At 50.2% G+C, this 20,169-nt stretch overlaps 8 protein-coding genes across 8 annotated transcripts, besides 3 other annotated features; 4 read left to right on the forward strand and 4 right to left on the reverse strand.

Moving 5' to 3' along the window:
- Nucleotides 1-199: 199 nt before the first annotated feature.
- Nucleotides 200-231: a microsatellite.
- Nucleotides 232-436: 205 nt separating this feature from the next.
- NFIA_074940 (putative GPI-anchored cell surface glycoprotein) lies at nt 437-4,068 on the forward strand (the record flags this gene model as incomplete). The annotated part of the gene is made up of 4 exons (XM_001259465.1): nt 437-510; nt 628-815; nt 892-3,963; nt 4,025-4,068. The coding sequence occupies 4 exons, from the start codon at nt 437-439 to the stop codon at nt 4,066-4,068; spliced, it is 3,378 nt and encodes a 1,125-aa protein (XP_001259466.1).
- Nucleotides 1,998-2,031: a microsatellite.
- Nucleotides 4,069-4,782: 714 nt separating the features above from the next.
- On the reverse strand, nt 4,783-6,050 carry NFIA_074950 (pseudouridine synthase PUS4; the record flags this gene model as incomplete). The annotated part of the gene is made up of 2 exons (XM_001259466.1): nt 4,783-5,960; nt 6,017-6,050. The coding sequence occupies 2 exons, from the start codon at nt 6,048-6,050 to the stop codon at nt 4,783-4,785; spliced, it is 1,212 nt and encodes a 403-aa protein (XP_001259467.1).
- A 523-nt stretch (nt 6,051-6,573) lies between these two features.
- On the forward strand, nt 6,574-8,553 carry NFIA_074960 (uncharacterized protein; the record flags this gene model as incomplete). Its single annotated transcript, XM_001259467.1, has 4 exons — nt 6,574-6,778; nt 6,892-7,157; nt 7,220-7,378; nt 7,438-8,553. 4 exons carry the CDS (start codon nt 6,574-6,576, stop codon nt 8,551-8,553), a joined length of 1,746 nt encoding a protein of 581 aa, XP_001259468.1.
- A 730-nt stretch (nt 8,554-9,283) lies between these two features.
- Nucleotides 9,284-10,561, reverse strand: NFIA_074970 (EBP2 family rRNA-processing protein; the record flags this gene model as incomplete). The annotated part of the gene is made up of 3 exons (XM_001259468.1): nt 9,284-9,582; nt 9,648-10,320; nt 10,388-10,561. 3 exons carry the CDS (start codon nt 10,559-10,561, stop codon nt 9,284-9,286), a joined length of 1,146 nt encoding a protein of 381 aa, XP_001259469.1.
- Nucleotides 10,562-10,959: 398 nt separating this feature from the next.
- Nucleotides 10,960-11,356, forward strand: NFIA_074980 (heat shock factor-binding 1 family protein; the record flags this gene model as incomplete). The annotated part of the gene is made up of 3 exons (XM_001259469.1): nt 10,960-11,037; nt 11,092-11,191; nt 11,262-11,356. 3 exons carry the CDS (start codon nt 10,960-10,962, stop codon nt 11,354-11,356), a joined length of 273 nt encoding a protein of 90 aa, XP_001259470.1.
- Nucleotides 11,357-11,741: 385 nt separating this feature from the next.
- On the reverse strand, nt 11,742-12,921 carry NFIA_074990 (protein disulfide isomerase family protein; the record flags this gene model as incomplete). The annotated part of the gene is made up of 2 exons (XM_001259470.1): nt 11,742-12,325; nt 12,399-12,921. The coding sequence occupies 2 exons, from the start codon at nt 12,919-12,921 to the stop codon at nt 11,742-11,744; spliced, it is 1,107 nt and encodes a 368-aa protein (XP_001259471.1).
- A 576-nt stretch (nt 12,922-13,497) lies between these two features.
- Nucleotides 13,498-16,173, reverse strand: NFIA_075000 (MKT1 family protein; the record flags this gene model as incomplete). Its single annotated transcript, XM_001259471.1, has 8 exons — nt 13,498-13,587; nt 13,648-13,840; nt 13,891-14,122; nt 14,187-14,433; nt 14,487-14,576; nt 14,631-15,473; nt 15,541-15,638; nt 15,711-16,173. The coding sequence occupies 8 exons, from the start codon at nt 16,171-16,173 to the stop codon at nt 13,498-13,500; spliced, it is 2,256 nt and encodes a 751-aa protein (XP_001259472.1).
- Nucleotides 16,174-17,580: 1,407 nt separating this feature from the next.
- Nucleotides 17,581-17,614: a microsatellite.
- Nucleotides 17,615-18,431: 817 nt separating this feature from the next.
- NFIA_075010 (putative oxidoreductase, 2OG-Fe(II) oxygenase family) lies at nt 18,432-19,829 on the forward strand (the record flags this gene model as incomplete). Its single annotated transcript, XM_001259472.1, has 5 exons — nt 18,432-18,611; nt 18,667-18,726; nt 18,793-18,846; nt 18,949-19,146; nt 19,200-19,829. 5 exons carry the CDS (start codon nt 18,432-18,434, stop codon nt 19,827-19,829), a joined length of 1,122 nt encoding a protein of 373 aa, XP_001259473.1.
- Between the last annotated feature and the right edge of the window lie 340 nt (nt 19,830-20,169).

Consider the following 20,169-nt stretch of genomic DNA (forward strand, 5'->3'; position numbering starts at 1 on the left):
GTCTAATTGCCAGCGGGCCAAGGAACGTGGGGATTTTCGACCCGTCCCTATCTCTGAAAGTGGAGGCAGCTAGTCCTCCACTAGGAGTGCCCCTGAACTCCTGAGAGGTTCGTGAGGTAGATACATCTCCGTCAACGGCGTCAAGTCCCTCTTTCATCCTGTCAATCCCTCGATAGCGACGGATTTCGACTCTTTAGGTGGCAGTGCCTGATCTGGGCAGGGCCTCGATCTGCACGCGTGTCGTCTTTTTCGCACATTCGTTTTAAGTCTTCACCATCTGTTCGCCAAAGCCGACTGCAGTCCTCCTTCCTTTTGATCTCTATCTACTCTCTCTCATTTAACACCCCTCCTTGCAGGTATTAACGATTCGTCTTTCTTGTCTATCACTCCATTGTGACATTTGAACCGGATACCTGCTCCCAATGCGGTTCCCGTCATGTCTCTTAATGGCCTAGATAATCCCGCTGTCATCGAAGCCTACCAGAGCGCTCTGGCCGAAGCGGGAGGATGGTTAGTTCACCTTCGTCAATGAATTGCGATCGGTCGCAATCGCGTCGCGTGGCTGTGAATGATAATAGTTCGCGCTTGATCTAAGCGAGCTGACACTCATTGCCTCATGTCATTTAGGTTTCTTCTCCGTTACGTATCAAGGGATGAGATAACTCTGCTTGATCGAGGAACAGGCGGGGTGCCAGATGTGCGGAGTGCGATCGACGGCTATGAAGAAATCTCCCCTGTCTACGGTTTCTTACAATATCGGCGGAGAAAGGTGGTGCTGAGCTACCTGCCAGAGGGTCTCTCGAGGCTTATACAAGGTCCTTTCCACCCTGGCTCCATTGTGTGCTCTTTTCCCGCCAACCTATGATCTCGCTGACGCGGTCTTGTGTGTAGCCCGAACCACAGTGCAGTTTCAGTCAATCTTGGACAAGTTCTCACCCCATGATACTGTATTCTCCTTCGCAAAGTCAGCAGATCTTACCGAGAGTGCACTCTCTTCTGCGTGCCTGTTACATGCTGCGTCAGGTTCTATCACCTCCTCTTCAAGCTCCCTCCGCCGTCGCAGGCTGATGGAAATTGCTGAAGATGCAGAGGAAAACAATACGATTAAGGACCAGACGCAGGCCCCATCTCCACATCCGGACAATCGACAAAGGTCAACCAGCCATGTATCCGAAGCCACCATAGTGCCCCCATCAGTCACTTCGAACGCTCGAGAAACCCCCATTGGCGACGAATCGCCCACCGTCGCAAAGATCCCCCAGGATTCCCAAGCCAGTGATCAAGTCTCTATCTCCTGGGATAGCAGATCCGAACGCCCCGCTTCCCGAAGAAGACTTGAGGATGACATATCCTACGCACCATCCGAATCGCGGAGGTCTACACAGTCGGTCAGGCCGTCGCTCAGGGACCTGGAGCGTGCGAGTACGTACACCCCGAAAGTCAAGCGTGGTCCTCGACCTTCAGTAGACGGGAGCGGGCGTCCTCGCACGGCAGGTAACCTGTCTCGAAACTCCGAGCAGCGGCCAGTAGCCTCTTTACCGGCTGGTGTTAGGACATCTTCGCTACGGAAAGGCAACCCGAGCCCAAACCGGCCCCGTTCTCAAGGAAGCCCAGTGGCATCCGTGTCCAGCCGAACAGCTCCCCCTGTGCCGCCATTGTTGGTCCCACCATTGTCAATGCCGATTTCACGGCCCCAGTTGTCACCTGGTGCTAAATCACTGAGTGCTCTCTCTTCATCCGGCACCTCAAACGAAAAGGAACGGCTGATGAAAGCTCTCCAGCTGCGAAAAACTCAAATGGAAAAGCGTGCGGCGGAGAGCAAAAAGGATCGAAAGGTGAAGGATGGAAGATTGACCGATGTTGACGAGAATAAGGAGAACATTGATCAGGCTGATGACAAGTCGAAGCATGATCAAGAAACTGCAGCAGTGACCGAACATAGCAAAGAGCCTTGTCCTAAGACGCAGCTTTCCATTATGCCTGGATCAATCGCACTTCCTGAGGAAAGGCTTGCCCCTGACGAAAAGCTTGCTACGTCCGACTCCACAAAACCCGATTCCGCCGTGGGTATGGAGGTCGCCAACTTCGATGACGAACAGCTTCCCAATCAGTCGCTCCTGAACGCAGACAACGCTCTTATAGCCAATTCAGAAGAATCATCGGAGACACCCCAGTTACAGGCATCTCAAGTGCCCCCGGAAATTGAAGCGGACGCTGCCGACAGAGACTTGACCGTGCCCGTTGACAACGACACTAAAAGTGGCCCCGGCTTGCCTAGCGCCGACATCCACGTCCCACCCCAAAACTTTGAAAAAGCTGCAACAGAGAAAAACCAACAAATTGTTCCCTCTCCCTCACATCCGAATAATTATCCTGTTACTGGCCTGGACGAGGCTTTAGCAGTGACCGACCCGGCCGATTCAACCCTGCCCCAATCCATTCCTATTCCCGACTCGCCGACTTCCAATTCGCGGTCGAGCTCCACTCCTGAAGCGACGGTAATAGCACCGTGTCCCGCCGAGCCGCAGAATGAGTTGATCCCTGAGATCTCGAATGCGGATTCGAAGAACGTGAACCCTCGAAAAGACAAGCGCAAACCTCAGCTCGAGCCTATTCAGGTCCCCACTCCAGACTATTCTGATGACGAAAATCTCCTTTCGGATGATTCCTTCATGGAAGAACTGAAGAGCGCCACTGTCGAGGAAGCGAAGCCTGTTTCAGTCGGAAAGTCGCCGTTGTCGCCAGTCTACCCAAATAACAATGACCAGATAAGCTCTCATGCTTGGAAGAATTCGCGGGCAGTGTCGAACCCGAGCGCCCTGGGGCACCAATTTTACAATATGCAGTCCCTCTCCGGGGACAGATCCGTCTCTGGTCCTTGTGGAGACATGGATAGCGCAACAGGTCCTGTGCTTGTGGCCAAGAAGATCAATGTATCCTCAGGAATCTCAAAGCGCATCAAAGCTCTGGAGAAGTTTTCAAACAGCCGTGAAACATCATCTTCCAACTCAGGGTTGAACCTAGCTCCACCTACTGCATCCTCTTCTTTCGAAGCTCTCCGAAAGCGAGCATCTGTGTCATTAAGTGGGGGCAATTCAGACGCAGGCTCAATTTCCCGGCATGGCTCTCATACCCCAGAAGCTTTCTCCCGAGCCCCTAGTGTCAAACGTCCCGACTCACAATCTTGTACGAATGCTGCATGCACTACGAGCTCAATCTCGGTGACTGCTCGGATAGTCCGCGACGCAACCAATGCCCCTAGCGATTCAAAATCAGACCTTCCGGACTCAGGCGTTCTCAATCTCCAAGCTAGTCCTTTGACCGTTGAACGTGGGCCTCTTGACCAGACGATTACCAAATCAGAAGAACGTAGTATGTCTTCGTCTTCTGCAACTTCTGGTCACCAGTCTCGGGCCGCTTCGGTGTCACGATCTGAGAGCAGATTGTCTGTCTCCTCTGTCTCGAAAAAAGAAGATGCCTTGTCGAAGTCGACCAGCGATTTATCTTTGTCCCCTGAGGAGAAGAGGGCCTCTCGCGCTTCTCGACTCCTACGCCGCATGTCATCGATAACGTCAAACTCAAAGAAGAGCGTCATTGGGGCATTCAGTCCTTCCGTCAAGGAAGAAGGAAGCGAACGGGCCGCTGCTGAGAAGCCGAAGGTTAGCGTGAGCACCGCGGCAATCGATGTCGGCGAGGTCAATGTTCAGTTCCCCGACACCCTCCTCTGGAAGCGCCGGTTCATTCGGATCGATGACAAAGGATACTTGATATTGACCCCTGGAAATGTCGATTCAACCAGCCGCAACATGATCAAGCGGTACCATCTGACTGAGTTCAGAACACCATGTATACCGGATGAAGATCGTCAAGAACTGCCCAACAGCATTTTGCTTGACTTCTTGAACGGCAGCACCCTCCAGTGCGCCTGTGAATCCCGACAAGGACAAGCCTTTGTGCTCCAAAGTAAGTCGTTAATAATGCACTTGCTACATTCTTCAGGATACAGAGAGCTAACATACGACAGCACTCGTTGACGCTCACAGTGCTCATCAGCAGTCACTGCCCTGATATTCTCCTTTACCGCATAGACTACTTTCTATCATTTGTTCTGTCATTCTAAAATCATGCCTGTTGGCCGCATTTCCTTTTTAAATTTTCTTTTCACTGTCCTTTTGCCAAATTGCTTTGTTTTCAGCGGTATACCCCAGCCAAAAGCGGTTCTCCTTTATTCAACTGCCGACTGTGTCTGACAATCTGACTTGCAACCGTTTCCTATTTCTTTGCGACATTCACCCAGCCATTTGTTGAACCTGATGAGATGCATGATCTGATGAAATAGATCCATTGCATGGAATAATCTCCTGCTTGATGCGGAGGTCGATCCTCTTGATTAGTAAATGTGCTTTATCCCTTAGCTTAGACCTTGCAATCTTACATCTCACATTCTTGGTTGAAGCAGCCCGCAACCATATTGGCTTTCTTTAATGGATTACTATCATTTTCGAATGACCTGCAAGATCCCCTTTCTGAGCAATTTGGGAAGCCAAGCCCCACCGTGACTGAGACAAATGCCAAGTAGTAGTACCGGTACTATTGCAAGGCTGTGCAGGTTTACCGAAGCTATCCAGAAATCCTGCAATTTGCAAATAAGCGAAAATCAAAAGCTCATCAAGCTGAATCATCATGTTGAACACATCGATCAACGCTGTCTATTGTACACAGGTATTCTGAAGCATTATGGAAAACCTTTAGATAGTGTCCGAGTTCTATGTCTGAATGGACTTATTCGGTGTTCGCTTCCGCTCTCTTCTTCTCCCACTCCTCTAGGAATCGTTTGACTTTCGGACCCCAAACATCCTCGCCGGCTTCGAGATCCTTATACTCGAGGACCTTGTCAGACTCCAGCTCGAAATCCGCTTGGCGCGTTCGGATGAGCGAGCTCATAAGACCACAGCTACCGAGGGCCTTGCCCAGATCATGCGCCAAGGAGCGGACGTAGAAGCCAGACGAGACGGTCATGGTGATTTTCACAGCAGGAGGTTGAGGGGAGGGTTCATTTGCCGGCGTGGTAACTGTTTCCGAGGAACCACCTGATGGCTCAGCCTGCGCCGGCGCTGGGTCGCCAATGGCTGTGATTTTCTGTTTCTTCGCCGCCGATGGAGCAAGCTCGGCATCAGTGGCAGATGGAGCATCCACCTCGTCTTTCATGGGCTCCTCAGCAGGCGGCGGTGTCTTACGTTTTGTAGCTGTTGATGTCTCCTGTTCTCCGCTATCCTCTGCCGGGACTTGGGTCTCAGCAGACGAAGCTACGGGCAGGGTATCATCTTTCGCCAGAAGCCTTTCCGCAACTTCCTTCTCCTCACCGGCAGCCTCTTCCTTGGGCCACTCGTATTCGTGGGTGCCAGGCTCGTACCACTCGAGGATGCGCAGATCGCTCACTTCCACGGGGCGGGACTGGATCTCAATCGGAGGCTCCTTGCCCTCCCGCGCATACTCGTAAAGCTTCTTCCCCTGGACCTTCAGCGCCGAGAAGATAGGCGGACGCTGCATGATCTTCCCTCTGAACTGCTCGAGCGCCTTCTCAACCGCCTCCCGAGTGATATGGTCGTACGGGGCCCGTCGGACGATCTTCCCCAGCTTGTCGTAGGTGTCTGTCTCAGCTCCGAAAAGCACAACCGTTTCGTAGGTCTTTGTGCACCCTAGGAAGTCGTTGAGGCTTTTCGTACCCTTGCCCACACCTGTGACTAGCACGCCGGTCGCCAATGGGTCGAGGGTACCTCCATGTCCGATCTTGACGTCCAGGCGCCTCGAGCGGCGCCTGTTGCGCTGGTAGCTGCTCTCTCTGTTCCGTCGCGCGCGCTCTTCTTCGAGCCAGGGCTTGAAGAGCTTGGAGGGGTTGAAATGGTGCTGAAGGGTTCGGATGACATCTGCCGATGTGACGCCTTGGGGCTTGTGGACGGCTGTTGCACATTAGCGCTTTTTCTTACCGTGCTCCGGTGCGCGGGAGAAAACATACCGAAGACGCCTTCGTAGATTTTTTCTCCAGACATTGTGGTACGAAATAATCTGAAGCCGCGACGGAATCCCATCAGTCGCGGGGGAGGTGGATTAAATATGGTTATAGGAAGGCTGATGGCAGGTAAATAAGCTTGATCAATGAGTGTCCAACCTTAATAATTGGTAGGGATCAATCAATATGCATTGAAGCTAGCTGGCAGTTTAGCAATGCATTTCTCACACCAACTCTACTACAAAAAAAGAGAGAACATTGCCGGGTTCGATAAAGAAGATATCTCAGCAAAACGGTACGGTACACTTATTTCGTGCATACCGGAGAATTACAAGGTTACCCGACCCCCATATTTCGTAAATGACAGGTAATTACCAGTCTGTCGGGGGGTGGGTGGGTTGTGCCAGACAAAGGAAGGTGTCTCGAGTGACTCTATCGAACTCCATTCTGACCATCCTCACTCGATTTATCTCTTGGTCCTTCAACCTTTGCGTTCGGCTTCTAAAGAAGCTTTCGTCAACTCCTTTTTATATCACTCAAGACACCATGCTGCTCCCCGAGACATGACGTCGCGAGAAGATAGTGTCCTGGCCGCCAGAGACCCATCTCTTACGGACGAGAACGACTGGGAGGAGTTCAGTCTGTCTGAAGTCAGGGTCCTGGTGCCAGGCAAATCCCGATATGCCAATCTGCTTACAGCGTCTCCCAGCAACCCTGTTCAGGTAACGGGCTGTTTGGACGAGGTGGAAGAGGAGCAAGAGTCTCTAGGTATGTATTACTGGAGTTACAACCTTAATTGTTACACATAGTACCTCTCACGAGTACCGCAATCTTCGTCGTCTTCAGACAGAAACTGACTTGAATCTTGTCTGTTCGGATAGTCCTCGATCCTGATTATATTACAAAACGGATTGTGATCGATAATGTGACACATTATGCCTACGGCCAGCATAGCGACGGTGAGGTTGGGGTCTGGATTGCTGGCCGTGCTGGCTGGTTTTCCATATCGCCAGCGAGGGGTTACCGACCAATGTTCAATGATGTGGTCGAAGCCATTGATCTGTTATATTTTTTAGCGGACAGACACCAACCGAAGGGACGAAGACGGAAGAATGGGTATCCAAGCGTTGAGTACCTGTGTGAGGAGGTGAGTTCAGATTACATGGTCTGATGGACTTTAGGTGTCAGTGACTAACACGGTGCTTTTAGTATGTCAACCACACACATGGTATTTGCGAGGACGCTGATGATTCCGCCGAAGTCCTTTACAAACATCACAACTTCCTCCTCTCTCGGATGCTGAAGGGTGAAGAGGAAGTGGAATGGACCAAAACACACCTTTTCGAGCATCTGTGCGAGAAGTTTCCTGTGAGCAGATTCCTCAGTCCCTAGCATCACGATTTCCTTTGCTGATGATCACAAAATAGGAGGACTATGAAGAAATTAGATCTTCGCACGAGTCAAAACAAGATGGAGAAGCTATGGACGAGGACAAGGACGAGGACATTGATGAGGTCTTAGAAGAGTCAACGCATGTGCCTGATCCGAATGTGATTTCAAAGACGCAGGCAGACGCAATTTACCAGGTGATCCTTGAGTTGAAAGAGGCAGGACACTTGGCCAAACGTCAGCTCAATCTCGATTTACTTGCCTCCACCCTTGTGAGCCGGTTCGAGATAGATAGTCCCGAGTACGCACAAGATCTTATCTCATCGAGGGCCAACATCATCCTGGGGCTGATGGACGAAGCTAAGACGCCGAACTTTGACTGGTCACGGAAGGTTATCTACCGTGAGCTGAAGGCCGCGTCAAAGAGGAATGAACTTCAGCAGATCGCTCTTACTCCGTTACGTCCCCGGACTTCTGGAGAAGAAGAGTCCTCTGATGAAGAGAGTGAACCGGAAGAAAATCGCAGACCACGAAGACGATTAGTTCGCAAATCTGTGCTTCGCCCGAAGTCGAGCGCATTCTCCACCAAGCAAATTGGCAAGCGTACACGGAGCACTGCGATAGACCCAGATGATATATCGGATGGGGATCAGGACGGCTTGGATGAATTCGAGACCCCCAGTAAAGTTCGCGGTCATGATCTGATACGGGACCCGCTATCAACCAGAGCAAAACGAAGAACTCGCTCCATTCTATCAGACACGGCCTCCACGCCTCAACACAAAAAACCTCTGCAGGAAACTCTCCAAAGCCGAAATACTTCCGTTTCCGCCGCAGATCAAGTCCAGGACTCAGTTGGCTTAGACATTACTCATGCCGACGATGTGCCATCCGATACATGGACTTGCCAAGTACGAGGATGTGGAAAGGTGATCAACAAGAGTAACACGAAGAGAGGCAAAGAATTAATCCAAGATCATTCCTTGGCGCATGCAGACGACACCAAGGCCAAACTTGACCTTGTTTTTGCGGAACAAAGGTTGAATATTAATATACGCGTTGGTAATCTTCTCGAACGGATTCGGGAGATGGGGAACCTTGACGCTGGGCTTTCGCTCATAGAGAACGGGGCCAACGGTCAACCGGAGTCATGAGAGAACTGCTGCATATCACCGACTAGAAGATCCCTTGTGAAATGCTTAAAACATGCTGGTTTTAGACTCTAAACTGCTGTTGGCACCAACAGACAGCAATGAGAGCTCGAGCAGTACGCAGCCGTTCGACTATTCCTTAGTGACTATCATTTGCTTACATTTCGTTCGTCTGGTGCTGACTGGACTTGGTAGGTCGATCACCCCATCGATGATTAGGCCCACGAGTCTGCATACGAAGGGACAGAATACAGATCCATCCTAATGAAGGACACGACGCGTGCATGATTAATACATCATCGAAGATATAGCAGGTCTAACATGGAGGGAACTACGCATTTCGGATGTCGGAAGATGAGCGCGGCGTTGTGGATTGATTGCTAATGATACCAAATAATATTTTTGATAGACATGAGTTCTTCGAATGATACCAACTGGAAATAATTAGCATTAATGGGGAAGCAGGGTATATATCCCATACAAAATCACAATATGAGACGCAGCGAGAAGATTATTCCCTTAAGAAGGGCATGCCTGAGATTGATCAATATACATGGAGGACTTGACATCGATGGTCAGGAAGTCCAAATTCTGTCTGGACAGCTATCTAACAGGACAAGTGAAGACAGACGATTCTTTGAACGCCAAACAATAGATCTCTGCTTTTGATTTCCCAGCCGAAGACAAATAGACAATGAAAAAGTGGAACAATCAAAAGTAACTAGTCATTACCTTAGGACCTGCCCTTTGCCGCCGCTCTCTTACTTTTCCCAGGTCTCTTGGAGCCACCCTTCATCTTCTTGACCGAGAAGTTACGCAGGTCTCCGCTAGAAATAGCGTCACCACTCTTGGCGTGCCGTTTCTTACCACCGAAGCCGTATTTTTCATTCTTCTTCTGGCGCTTCAGTGAGGGTCCGCCGCTCTCATTGCCGCGACTACGCTTGCGGCTGTCGGATTTGCCAGAGTCCTCGATGGCGATATCGAATAGATCGTTATCATTGTCCGTAATGCCAGACTTATCAGCCTTGCGCTCTAGTAGACGGGAGAGCATGTCAGTAATTGTTCAGGGACCTGTGTGAAAAGAACGGGTAACATACTCTTCTTCAGCTCATTGATCTTCTCGAGTGTCTCGCGCTTCTCCTTCTGTCTCTGTTGCAACTTGGCAACTTGCACCTGCTTTCCGAACTTCTTCAGATCCCGCTGCTTGCGGGCTTCCGCGGCAGCCTTCTTCGCAGCAGCTTCGTCGTAAAGCTTCTTCTTAATCTTGCTCATGTGCTCGTCGGTCTTGACCATCTCCGCAAAATAGTCGCCGGGCCGAGTGAACGGAACACCCTCCTTCTTCAACAGGCTACGTGCCTCTGAAGCGGCAGCCTGGCAAACCTTGTAGAAAGCCAACTCTCGGTTCAGGTCGTCGTTGGGGTCGGGGACTTCGATCGGCTCTTTCGAGACTAGCGAATTGTGCTCTGAAAACGGCGTCTGGGAGGTGATGAACGAAATGCGTTTAATAGATGCGTTGATAGCAGCAGAGTTGTTGATCGTGAGGCGCTGGTGAGGAACCACATCCTCTCTTTCGTCTTCGGACAAGTCGGATAGAGGAATGTCCTCTTCTTCCTCTTCTCCCTCCTCCTCGTCATCTTCATCTTCCTCGTTGTCTTCTGCTTCTACAGCAGCCTCTTTATGCGACTCTTCATCCTCATTGTCGCTTGATCCGTCTTCTTCTTCATCGTCAGGAGCGTTGCGCTTCTTGGATTTCAAATTCTCCGACTCAGCCTGTGCGCACGCGAGCGATTGATTTAGCAATTTTGATTCCATCGTTCCTGTGGCGACTCCAACATACCTTGCCATTTGTTTCAACAGTCTCCTCTTCCTTATTCTCATCATCTCCTGAATTCGTCGTCTTTGTCGCTTTTCTCTTCTCTGCGGCCTTGACTAATTTTTTCTGCTTCTCTGCATCGTAGTCTCGGCCCTTGTGGGCATCCAGAGCCTGGAGTAACTTGCTGCGTTTAGGCATTCTCTCTATGAAAGCGAAAATCACGATAAGGTTGAAAGGAATGTTCGACTGCAAGCTTGCAATTACTGTCGAGCACCGCAGCGGACTTTCAGATCAGGAAACTACGGGAATTTTTTTGGGATGCCGCTAGTCCTTATCTGGTTAGCATTCAAGATAAGCCCGGACTAGTCCAGCTTTAGCCTGGAGCCCCTCGGTAATCAGGAGAAACAGTTGATCCTTGGGCATCTTATCGTCTTAATCTCGATATCAGCACCGAGAGTAGTATACAGGACGATAAACATCACCTTTGCGGTTGTCCTTCGTGCTACATAACATTTATTTCAAAATTCCCACAGTAGTTTACGGTGGTCTCAAATCCGACTTCTCGTACCCTGCCGAAACACCACCATCAATACACCATGGCAGAAGATGACAAATCCATCTCGACATCAGAGGCTGTCACCCCTCCCACCGGGGAATCTCTGCGATCGCAACAGGTTTGTTAACCTGTCACAGTATTGTTAAGTACATATCACTTACAGTCACTGTAGAGCACCGACGCACAAGGCCAGTTCTCAGCAGCGGTCGACGACCTCCTGGACCAATTACAACACAAGTTCGACAATGTGTCGCGGGAAGTGTTCGCAAAACGTTCGTTTACCTCGTACATGGAACCCATCACTAGGCTAGCTATACATGATACTGACTTGAGCATTTCTAGTGGACGATATGGCTACGCGCCTTGACGAGCTGGAAGCTTCCTTGACTGTTGCGGGCGACACGGCTGCGGCAACAGCGTCGTCTCCGACAAAATGACATTCGTGCAGGCATATAAAGTGTGGCCTTTCGATTCCATAGCATGATGTTGAATTGGTGGTCTGTTTCTGTGCGGAATGGAGTTTATCGGTTAAGTTCTTCTTCAGCGATGCATTCATTTGCTGGCGTGGCAGATGTGCAAGTGTACTTTGTTGTATTGATGTCTCACGTATTGAGAGATACCCTATTGAGATTCTGAAGGATAGATGCCTCTTGTTATATATTTGTTGAACTATTTTCGCTTGGGTCAAGCCCTAGTTCCTACATTCTTTGCATCATGGAGTTCCAGGAACATATTTCAAGGACCAAAGATCATACAATTGAACAAGTCCGTCAATGATCTCCAAATCCGTGCAATCTTACATACTTGAGCCAGTGGAATGATTTACAGCTCGTCCTTGGCATCAGTGTCTTTCTCGCCAACAAACTTGCGCAGGATGTTGCTGCGAGAAACAATATCGTCAAGTTTCTCGGGGGCCGAGCCACCCTTCTCAAGGATCTTCTTGAGACGAGCCAGCTCCTTGCTGGCATACTCCTCGTTCTGGCTGATCTTCTCAGCAACCTTAACATAGTACTGAGCATACTTGTCCTGAAGACCCTTGGCAGCCTTCTTAACCTCCGCAACCAGCTCCCCGGCGTTGCGCGACGAGACGTACTTAGTAATAAACTCGTCAAAAACGGCGACTGTGCCGGCCTTCTCGTTGAGACCTCCGCCAACGGCACGGTTAGTACCGGCGTTGGCGTTCAGGAACTCGATGAAGGCCTCCTCGGAACGAGCACCGTTGTAAGGGATGGGCTCAGTCGAGCCCTTGGGGAAAAACTTGATGGTGGGGTATCCGGTGACACCTTGTTCTTTGGCGAGGGCCTTGGAGTTCTCTGCCTCGGCGTCGACCTTGGCGATCACAACGTTGGGCTCGAGAGCGAAGTCATTGGCGAGGGTCTCCCAAGTAGGGGCGAGGCTCTTGCAGTCTGTAATCACCGACGCATATTAGCTCAGTCCGACGAAGCCAGAAAAAGGGGAAACATCAAAGGAAGAACTCACGTCCGCACCAAGGCGCAGTGAAAGCAACCAACACATTCTTGTCGCCACCAATGGTAGACTTCCACGAAGACTCAGTCAGCATCTCGACCTTGCTAGGCTCCTTCTTTGGTCCACGAGGCTTGATGCCCGTCTTCTCCGCAATGAACGCAGACAGGCTCTCCAGATCCCGACCACCCTTGTAGTCCTCGGGCTTGTCGCTCTTGCCATCAAACCACTTCAGGGTCGGGAATCCCTGGACACCAAATCTCTTTCCAAGATCTCTGTGTTCGTCCGCGTCCACCTTGGCCACAGTCACCTTGTCCTTGGCGAATTCGAAAGCCTGAGCGAGCTCCTCATAGACGGGTGCGAGGTTCTTGCAGTGGCCACACCAAGGGGCGAAGAATTCAACGAGAGCGGGCTTTCCGGACTTGAGGACGACATCGTCGAAGTTCTTGGGAAGCAGATCAATGACGGCGGAAGTGGCGCTGGCAATACCGACGAGCAGTGTGAGGCAGCTCACAAGCAGGAAGCTCAACCGAGCCATGGTATGGTGGCTTGCGTGATGGAAGAAGCAGGAGCTGAATTATCCTCAATCAAAAACGCAAGCTATTGGACAATATTATGTACGAACTGTCTCAATGGTAGAAGAGCTGTAATCAATGCCTTCAACCAAATCAGCTCAAATAGTTGAAGGTGGTGTAATTTGCCTCCCAACGTATGGATCCCACACCAGAAGCTCCGCTATCACCGCAGATCACATCGGATTTATCAGCGGGTCGGAAGAGGACACTTGGTATCTATCTATAGTTACTCAAAAGAGATTACAAACCACGATTCGTACAACCGCGCAATTGACTTCGTCAATCAAGATGTGTTGCAGAGATCAACTGTAACAACGTACTATGAGTATGTCACCTAATGTAGAGATGACAGGTGGCCAGTAAGGTGTTTAGTGTTACAGTCCCTTTAGATTTCTACCTTTACCAGATGAGTCCCTCAATGAATCACCATCGCTGACAACTGATAACGCTGTTGATGTTCGTAGACTCTGATTTGCATTTGTGAGATTCCAGTTCCCACAACTGCCCCTTAGCCTTATCACCTGGGTACAGCTTAACAACTATCGCCTCCCCGACAACCATTCATTTGCCTCCTTCCACAATTGAACCTCCTTAAATTCTTTACTCGCGTTCTGCGTGCCCTTGTAGACCTGATAGAAGAAAAAGATCAGCTCGCGTGGTGAAAATGGGTTCGATTCTTTGGCACTTACCGAATCCCAGAGCTTGAAAGCCTTTTCCAGATTGCTCGTAAAGCTGTCACTGTGCTGAAACCAGTCTTTACCCTTGGACTTCACATCTAACCGCGCCTCCGGCGAAGTTGAGTCCGCCTGCAGGGGCAGGTCATCGAGATATGTGCGCACTGCAATGCCGAGACCGCAGTCATTGTCGTCGATGAACGGGAGTCTATGAAGGTCAGAGCCATCGATCTTTGTGAAGCATAATATAAGCCTTACTTGATACTCATCTCAGTCCAGTCATTCCGATCTCTGCTAGCATCTCCGCTGAGAAGCAGACTAGCTAAAACAACTTCGATCAGATTTCTTAATGTGGAGCGGACCTCAGAAATAAGAGAGCGGTAACAGAGCAATTGCCTGCTGAGGGGCCCTGAATAGCCGATATTCTTGTGTTGTATCTTAGCGATACAAGCCACACGTGAGATCAGGATATTGAACTTCTTGTCCTCATCTAGTGGGAAAGGCGAGATCAGTAAGGTATGCATCAAGGCATCAATGAAGCACAATCAACACACCTGAACCTCTCATCGGACCTCCTGAGACATGAGAAAACCACTCTTTGGAATTCAGGAGTCCGAAACGGACCATTTCAACGGCGAGGAATGTCGCCTCTTCCAAATTATCGGCGGGATCAAGGACGGAAAGCGCTTGGTCGAGGCAGACACCCCATGAGGTGAGTCGGTGCTTCTCATCAATGTAGCCTCGCAATTGCAGGAATCTCCAGTAGACGTTGGCAAGAATTTCGTCCTGCGACGATAGCGGCTTTTGATCATTAGAACCATTTAATTCCGAGAATAATCCCTGGTTAGACTCACTTGAGCATCCTTAGACGATGCAAGAGACTTGGCTCCGAATTCGGGATCTTGCAGGCTCCGGACAGCAAACTTGAGCGGCGAGGAGGTGCTCTGTCACTTGTCAGAGAATACAACTTTGGCATGCAGGTAACTTGGTGAACCGACCTGTAACTTCTTTACTCCCTCGGGCAGCTGGTCAGAGCGGATCTTCCACGCCTGGATGGTTTCCTTGACAGAAGGAAGAGTCTTCAGTGTGATAGACTTGTCCGACTTTTCGTCAAACCATGTCCGTATATTGATCACTTTGGTCTGGTAGAACCTGTGAAGGGAATTCGAGAGTAAACAGATGGATTGAGTCCTGATTGGAGTGAGCGTGCTGCTCACAGTTTGGCGATATATTTCGGTATCTTCAACTCCCAATGGAAGGGAGATTTGGACCTCGCCAGATGTCAGATAGTTAGGGATTTCCGGACCTAGGACACCCTTGGAGAGGTAAAAGTAAATTTCTTCAGGCAGTCGCTGGCCGATCAGCTCATGCATATCGGACGGGGCGTTCTCCGAATCCATAGGCGCGACCTTGCCATCCACATCCATGATCACATGGTGCTTCACCGTCATGAACGCACGCTTGTAGGCATCGGCATATTGAAGTTCCTGCACGCGACGGTCCTCTTCGAACTGAGCACATAGAGCCAGTGCATTTCGACCCGCTTGGTTGAATATCGGGAGAGCATCACGAATGCTGACGCTCTTTCCCGGAAATGTTGGGTTTTCGAAGCCCGGGAAAGTTCGCAGAAACGATGAGCCCAATAAAAGGCAGAAATCCAGGAACTGCTCATTTGATAACCTACCCATTTCATCTTGGCAGGTTTGTTTGGTAATCCAGAAAAACTGAGAAGACTCGATATCCATCCGTGTGATTAGTTTGTCGATGCCGAAGAGAAGTGCTTCAGAGGGCCCAAAGACCGCATCGATGACGGGGTTGGAGCCCTTGGCAAGATAGGACAGCTATTAGAGATGAGAAGTAAGAAACCGAGCCGTTGCGAGTCAATGTCTCCGATGGTCGCTTTCTTACCTGAGCTGCGGCACTGTACGGCGCCACGATGAAATCAACGCCATTTTGGTACAGGATGCGCTGCAAAAACCTGTAAAGGGATTCAGGCCGCGGTGTGCCTGGAGCGGGCGGAGCGTTGTCAGCGCAACCCAGTAAACAGGAATAACGAGAATGCAGAAAGGGTGTCTTACCCGCGCCACTGAATGCGTCGACTACCTGGTCCGCCTGTTGTTGGTCATAAAGCTCCCAGGCTTGTTCGAAAGCTCGCAATGACTCTGTCTGCACATGTGGTCGCTGGTCCTTCTTCCCAAACTCTAGGCCGTTGAAGACGAAAAGACATGCCACACCCAATTCCTTAAAACTCTGTAACTCTCTCTCAATATTGGTCTTCAGCGCAAACGGGAAGCCGCCCAGAGCGACCAGTAAAGGCTCGCGGGTCGAGTGGTGGAGAAGGTGCTGGGAAATGTAGTGCGACGCATCGATGCCAACAACAGCCCCTTTGAGAGCGGAGAGAGGAAGGGACTGGGTGCGGGCAGAGGCCCATTCATCAAGTGGCCGGACTAATAGTGAGAGAAGCGATGCAGTCAGCTTCTTGAAACTAGTTCGCCCACGTATGAGCTCGGAGGGGTCTGTAGGAGTCGCCTTACTCGGCATCGCTTAGAAGCTGGAGCTGTTTGTCACGGAAGAGAGATGAATGACCCAATGCCAGGCGTGGAGAGCCCGAACAGGGCAGGAGGGGATAAAGACTTAAAGGAGGAAGAAACGAGCGAGTGAGGGAGAAGGGAGAGTACAGAAGAGACGAATTGCCCAAGAAGCGAGGTGTCGCTCAAGCTCCGCCTGCCTTTGCGACAATTTGGGTTGAGCAATATTGAATGAAATCACGGGGCGGAGATAATGTTTCCGACATGCACTCTATTTACGGAGTACAATCAGTTACCCCACAACGTATGTCAAATACTTCAGACACATTCGAGGTTGCAGTTTTCTTGATAGATCGATGCTATATCTAGCGCGCCATACCATACGCGTCAGCTCGTCTAGGTGACAAAGGCATCCTATTTCAGTCATCCATGTCAAATATACATAGCTTGACCAGCATACATTGATATGACAGGTATCAACACCCTACGTCGAGAGTTCAATCGTTCTTAGACCCTCGTAATGAAGTGATAACCTATCCTCCTGAATATTCCTTTGATAACATGTCATTTACTTCCGTGCGACTACCAAGGACCACTAGACGATCCCCGTGTCCAATGTCGCAGTTAGCAATGACAGTGACATTCGCCCTGGAGCCTGATCGCTTGAGAAGAAGCTGATGAGCGCGCGATGGCTTTTCATAAACAGTGCCCTGGCAGGAAGGGGGTGAAGTACACCATGCAATCTTCTCAGAGGTCGAGCTGCAAACACGACAAGACACGAAATCCACCAGCAGCTTTTCAACGGCAGTGGTCTGTTGACCTGCAGAGATCTCGAGATTCGGCATCAGATGATTACCAATGCCTCATGGCGCCTTGAATATAAGCAGCAGCAGCAACCGCTGTGCAGGCATTCTCGATATGTGTCATTGACTCATGGTGCTAATCTGCGGGAATGAATTGCCACTAAAAAGTGTCCCCTTAGGTTATGAATTCACCAAACCTAGCAGTCAATCAAAGCTCTGCACGAGCTTTGGTTTCAAAAGCCGGCTAAAACAGAGATATCTCTCGTTGGCAGAATTTGAAGCCACTCAAACCGTCCTGCGAACACGATGGAGATATGCCTTGGCATAAGGCAGTAGTGGTATCACGACAGAATAGTCATTACTCGCTCACGTACTATTTACTATCTCACTCAGTACTCCGTAGTTCTACGCCAAGAGACCAACCAACCGAATTCCTAAAGTGATTCTGTTCAACCATAGCAGGCTGGCAGAATCGCTTACCCCGGTCCACAGGCGAGATAAGACCGATAGGATCAAATCTAAGACAATCGCATAAGCTCGGCCGGCAATCTAGGCTTAGGTCCCCGTATCTAGAGCCCACTATCTATTATCATAAAGAAATAGTTAACGGTGGCGAATGCTGAATAATTGCTTAATAATTGCTTAATAATTGGCTGTTGTTCGCGAAATTCCCTTTTTTGGTTTAGTGTCCTATTTGTTTACTTTTCACTACACACCTGCTGCGGCCCTCCCTGCACCCTGTTAGAATTATATGGTTTGGATAATTGACTGCTGCAGTTGCTGCACTTCTTATACTTCTCCTAATATGCCTCTATTGCAGTTTTGCTGCTGTGTCTGTAAGAAACAGAAAGAAAATAATTTATTTTAGTTACATTCCACAACTCCTGAGCCTGAGCCTGTCCCTAGCGGCCACCCTTGCCTGGCTATTAATGATATCATTAGTGGCTGGCTACCAGGTGACTATTACATCTTCTATGCTGCAAATCAGGTGGAAACAGGTGATGTTAGCACTATAACTATAGATTAGCAGTACACACCAGATTTCCTTTAGTTAGTTGATGATTTAGGTCTGCCACTATCTATATTATAGTTGAAGATTAGCATGCCTATCATGCTCCTGTGTAACATCTATATTAATAGTAGACTCTGCAATGGCACCTGTATGATCATAACAGGTATCCATCAATGTGTGTGGCCCTGCGGCCCTATTCATATAATTTCTTTCAATAGCCTGGAGTATTAATCCAGGCCGATATTCTTCCGTTGCTTTAGTAAGCAGGTGTAACTCAGCACAGCCAAAGCTGGCAGCGAGCGGAGCGAGCACCCGGCCAGCTTGTATATATAAGTTATATAGTTCATAGTTCCCGTGGGTTCTCCAGTCCATAGTACGGAGTACTGACATTATTCGCAATTCTTTTCACCACCTGTCCGCCTGCGACATTATACGTCTATCTCCCGCTAGATCAAAATGGAACAGACTTCCGCGGTGGGACCGCCTATTGAACTCCCCATCATCGACATCTCCAACCCCGACGACCCCAATGTGGGTAAGGCCATGCTCGACGCAGCCGCCAAGTACGGCTTCCTGTACGTTGACAGCAAAGGGACCGATTTCGCGGCCGGGGATGTGAATAGAGCCTTTGAGCTGGTAGATTGCCCCCGATCGACCGTCCATCAAACTCATTGGTTGACAGAGCCTGTAGTCGAAAGCTTTCTTTGCCTCTCCTGCTGAGGAGAAGGCCACTTGCCGTATTACTCCTAATGTTTGTCCTGCCCGATTTTCAACGTATATCAACCGTCCAATTGACGCTGATGCTGGTCACGTGCAGAATCGTGGCTGGTCAGGCATGCACATTGAAACTCTTGATCCAGAGCATCAAAGGGTAAACCACTCCCTACGACGTCGTACACCTCTCAGAACGCTGACTGAAGTGCGCCTCATGGCGCATGCTATAGACTGGCGATTTTAAAGAGTACACCCCTAGCCTCAGATCACAATACTTCTTCGACTTGTTCTCACCAGAAACTACAGGGCCATGAACTTTGGCGAATTCAAGGATGGGAAAGCGCAGCAACCCCTCCCTCCATCGCTGGCCGCGCACGAGGCCGAGATTGGCCATTTCGCCTCGCTCTGCAACAAGACCTGCAATCGCATCTTGAAGCTACTAGCCCTCGGCCTTCAGGTTCGAAATATTAACCAGGCATTCCACACTTTGCGCTAATCGCTATCGCACAGATCCCGAACGACTTCTTTACATCCCGCCATGACCCCCGGAACGGTCCCACAGGCTGCATCCTCCGCTACCTGTACTACCCCTCGATCTTCTCGCCCGCAACATCCTCCTACCAGCACGACGTCGACGTGCGCGCTGGCGCCCACTCCGACTACGGCAGTATCACCCTTCTCTTCCAGCGGCCCGGACAGCCAGGTCTTGAGATCCGGACGCCAGATGGTTCCTGGGCTCCTGTGCCCGTGCAGCCGGGCAACGCAGAGGATGCCAGTGTCTACCCGTTCCCGCCTATTCTGGTAAACATTGGTGATCTGCTGAGCTACTGGACCGACAGTCTACTCAAGTCGACGATCCATCGTGTCGTGTTCCCCTTGTCTGAACAGCGTAGCCCCAACCCGCAGGACAGGTATAGTATCGCTTACTTCTGTCATCCGGTAGACACCACGGAGTTGGTTCCCGTACCCAGTGAAGCTGTCGTCGCTCATCGCGAGTATTGCAGGAAGAACGGCATTACCAATGAACAGGTTGGCTTCGGTGGCGGGGCAGGGAACATGGCGCCGGGGAAGCGGGCTTTGACGGCTTACGAACATCTCGAATCGAGACTGGCGGCCACATACGGATTTAAGAAGGGGTGACGTTGTCGATACGGAGAGGTGGCTCCGCGTGGAGCTCGTTGATCGAAACCTCATCCGGTCTACTCTTGAATTTACCCTAGAACTGCTTCAGTACAACCGCTTCGTGTCCGGTTTTAAGAGTGTAGGAAGTAGATAGTACGTGGTCAAGTTAGGAAAGAAACCAACAGTGCGAGATGCACGGACATCAATCAATCAGTTGAACAGGCAACCGCATGCCCTGTATATCTTACACCGCATATGGCACTTGTTGGTTGAGCTGACACAAAGAGAGAGGGCAATATGGGAAGTTCAGTTCAAAAGATGGCACCAAGTTTATTGGCCTTCAACTAAGACAAAGGAA

Source organism: Aspergillus fischeri, genomic scaffold (assembly GCF_000149645.3).
Source record: "Aspergillus fischeri NRRL 181 1099437636264 genomic scaffold, whole genome shotgun sequence".
NCBI lineage: Eukaryota > Fungi > Ascomycota > Eurotiomycetes > Eurotiales > Aspergillaceae > Aspergillus > Aspergillus fischeri.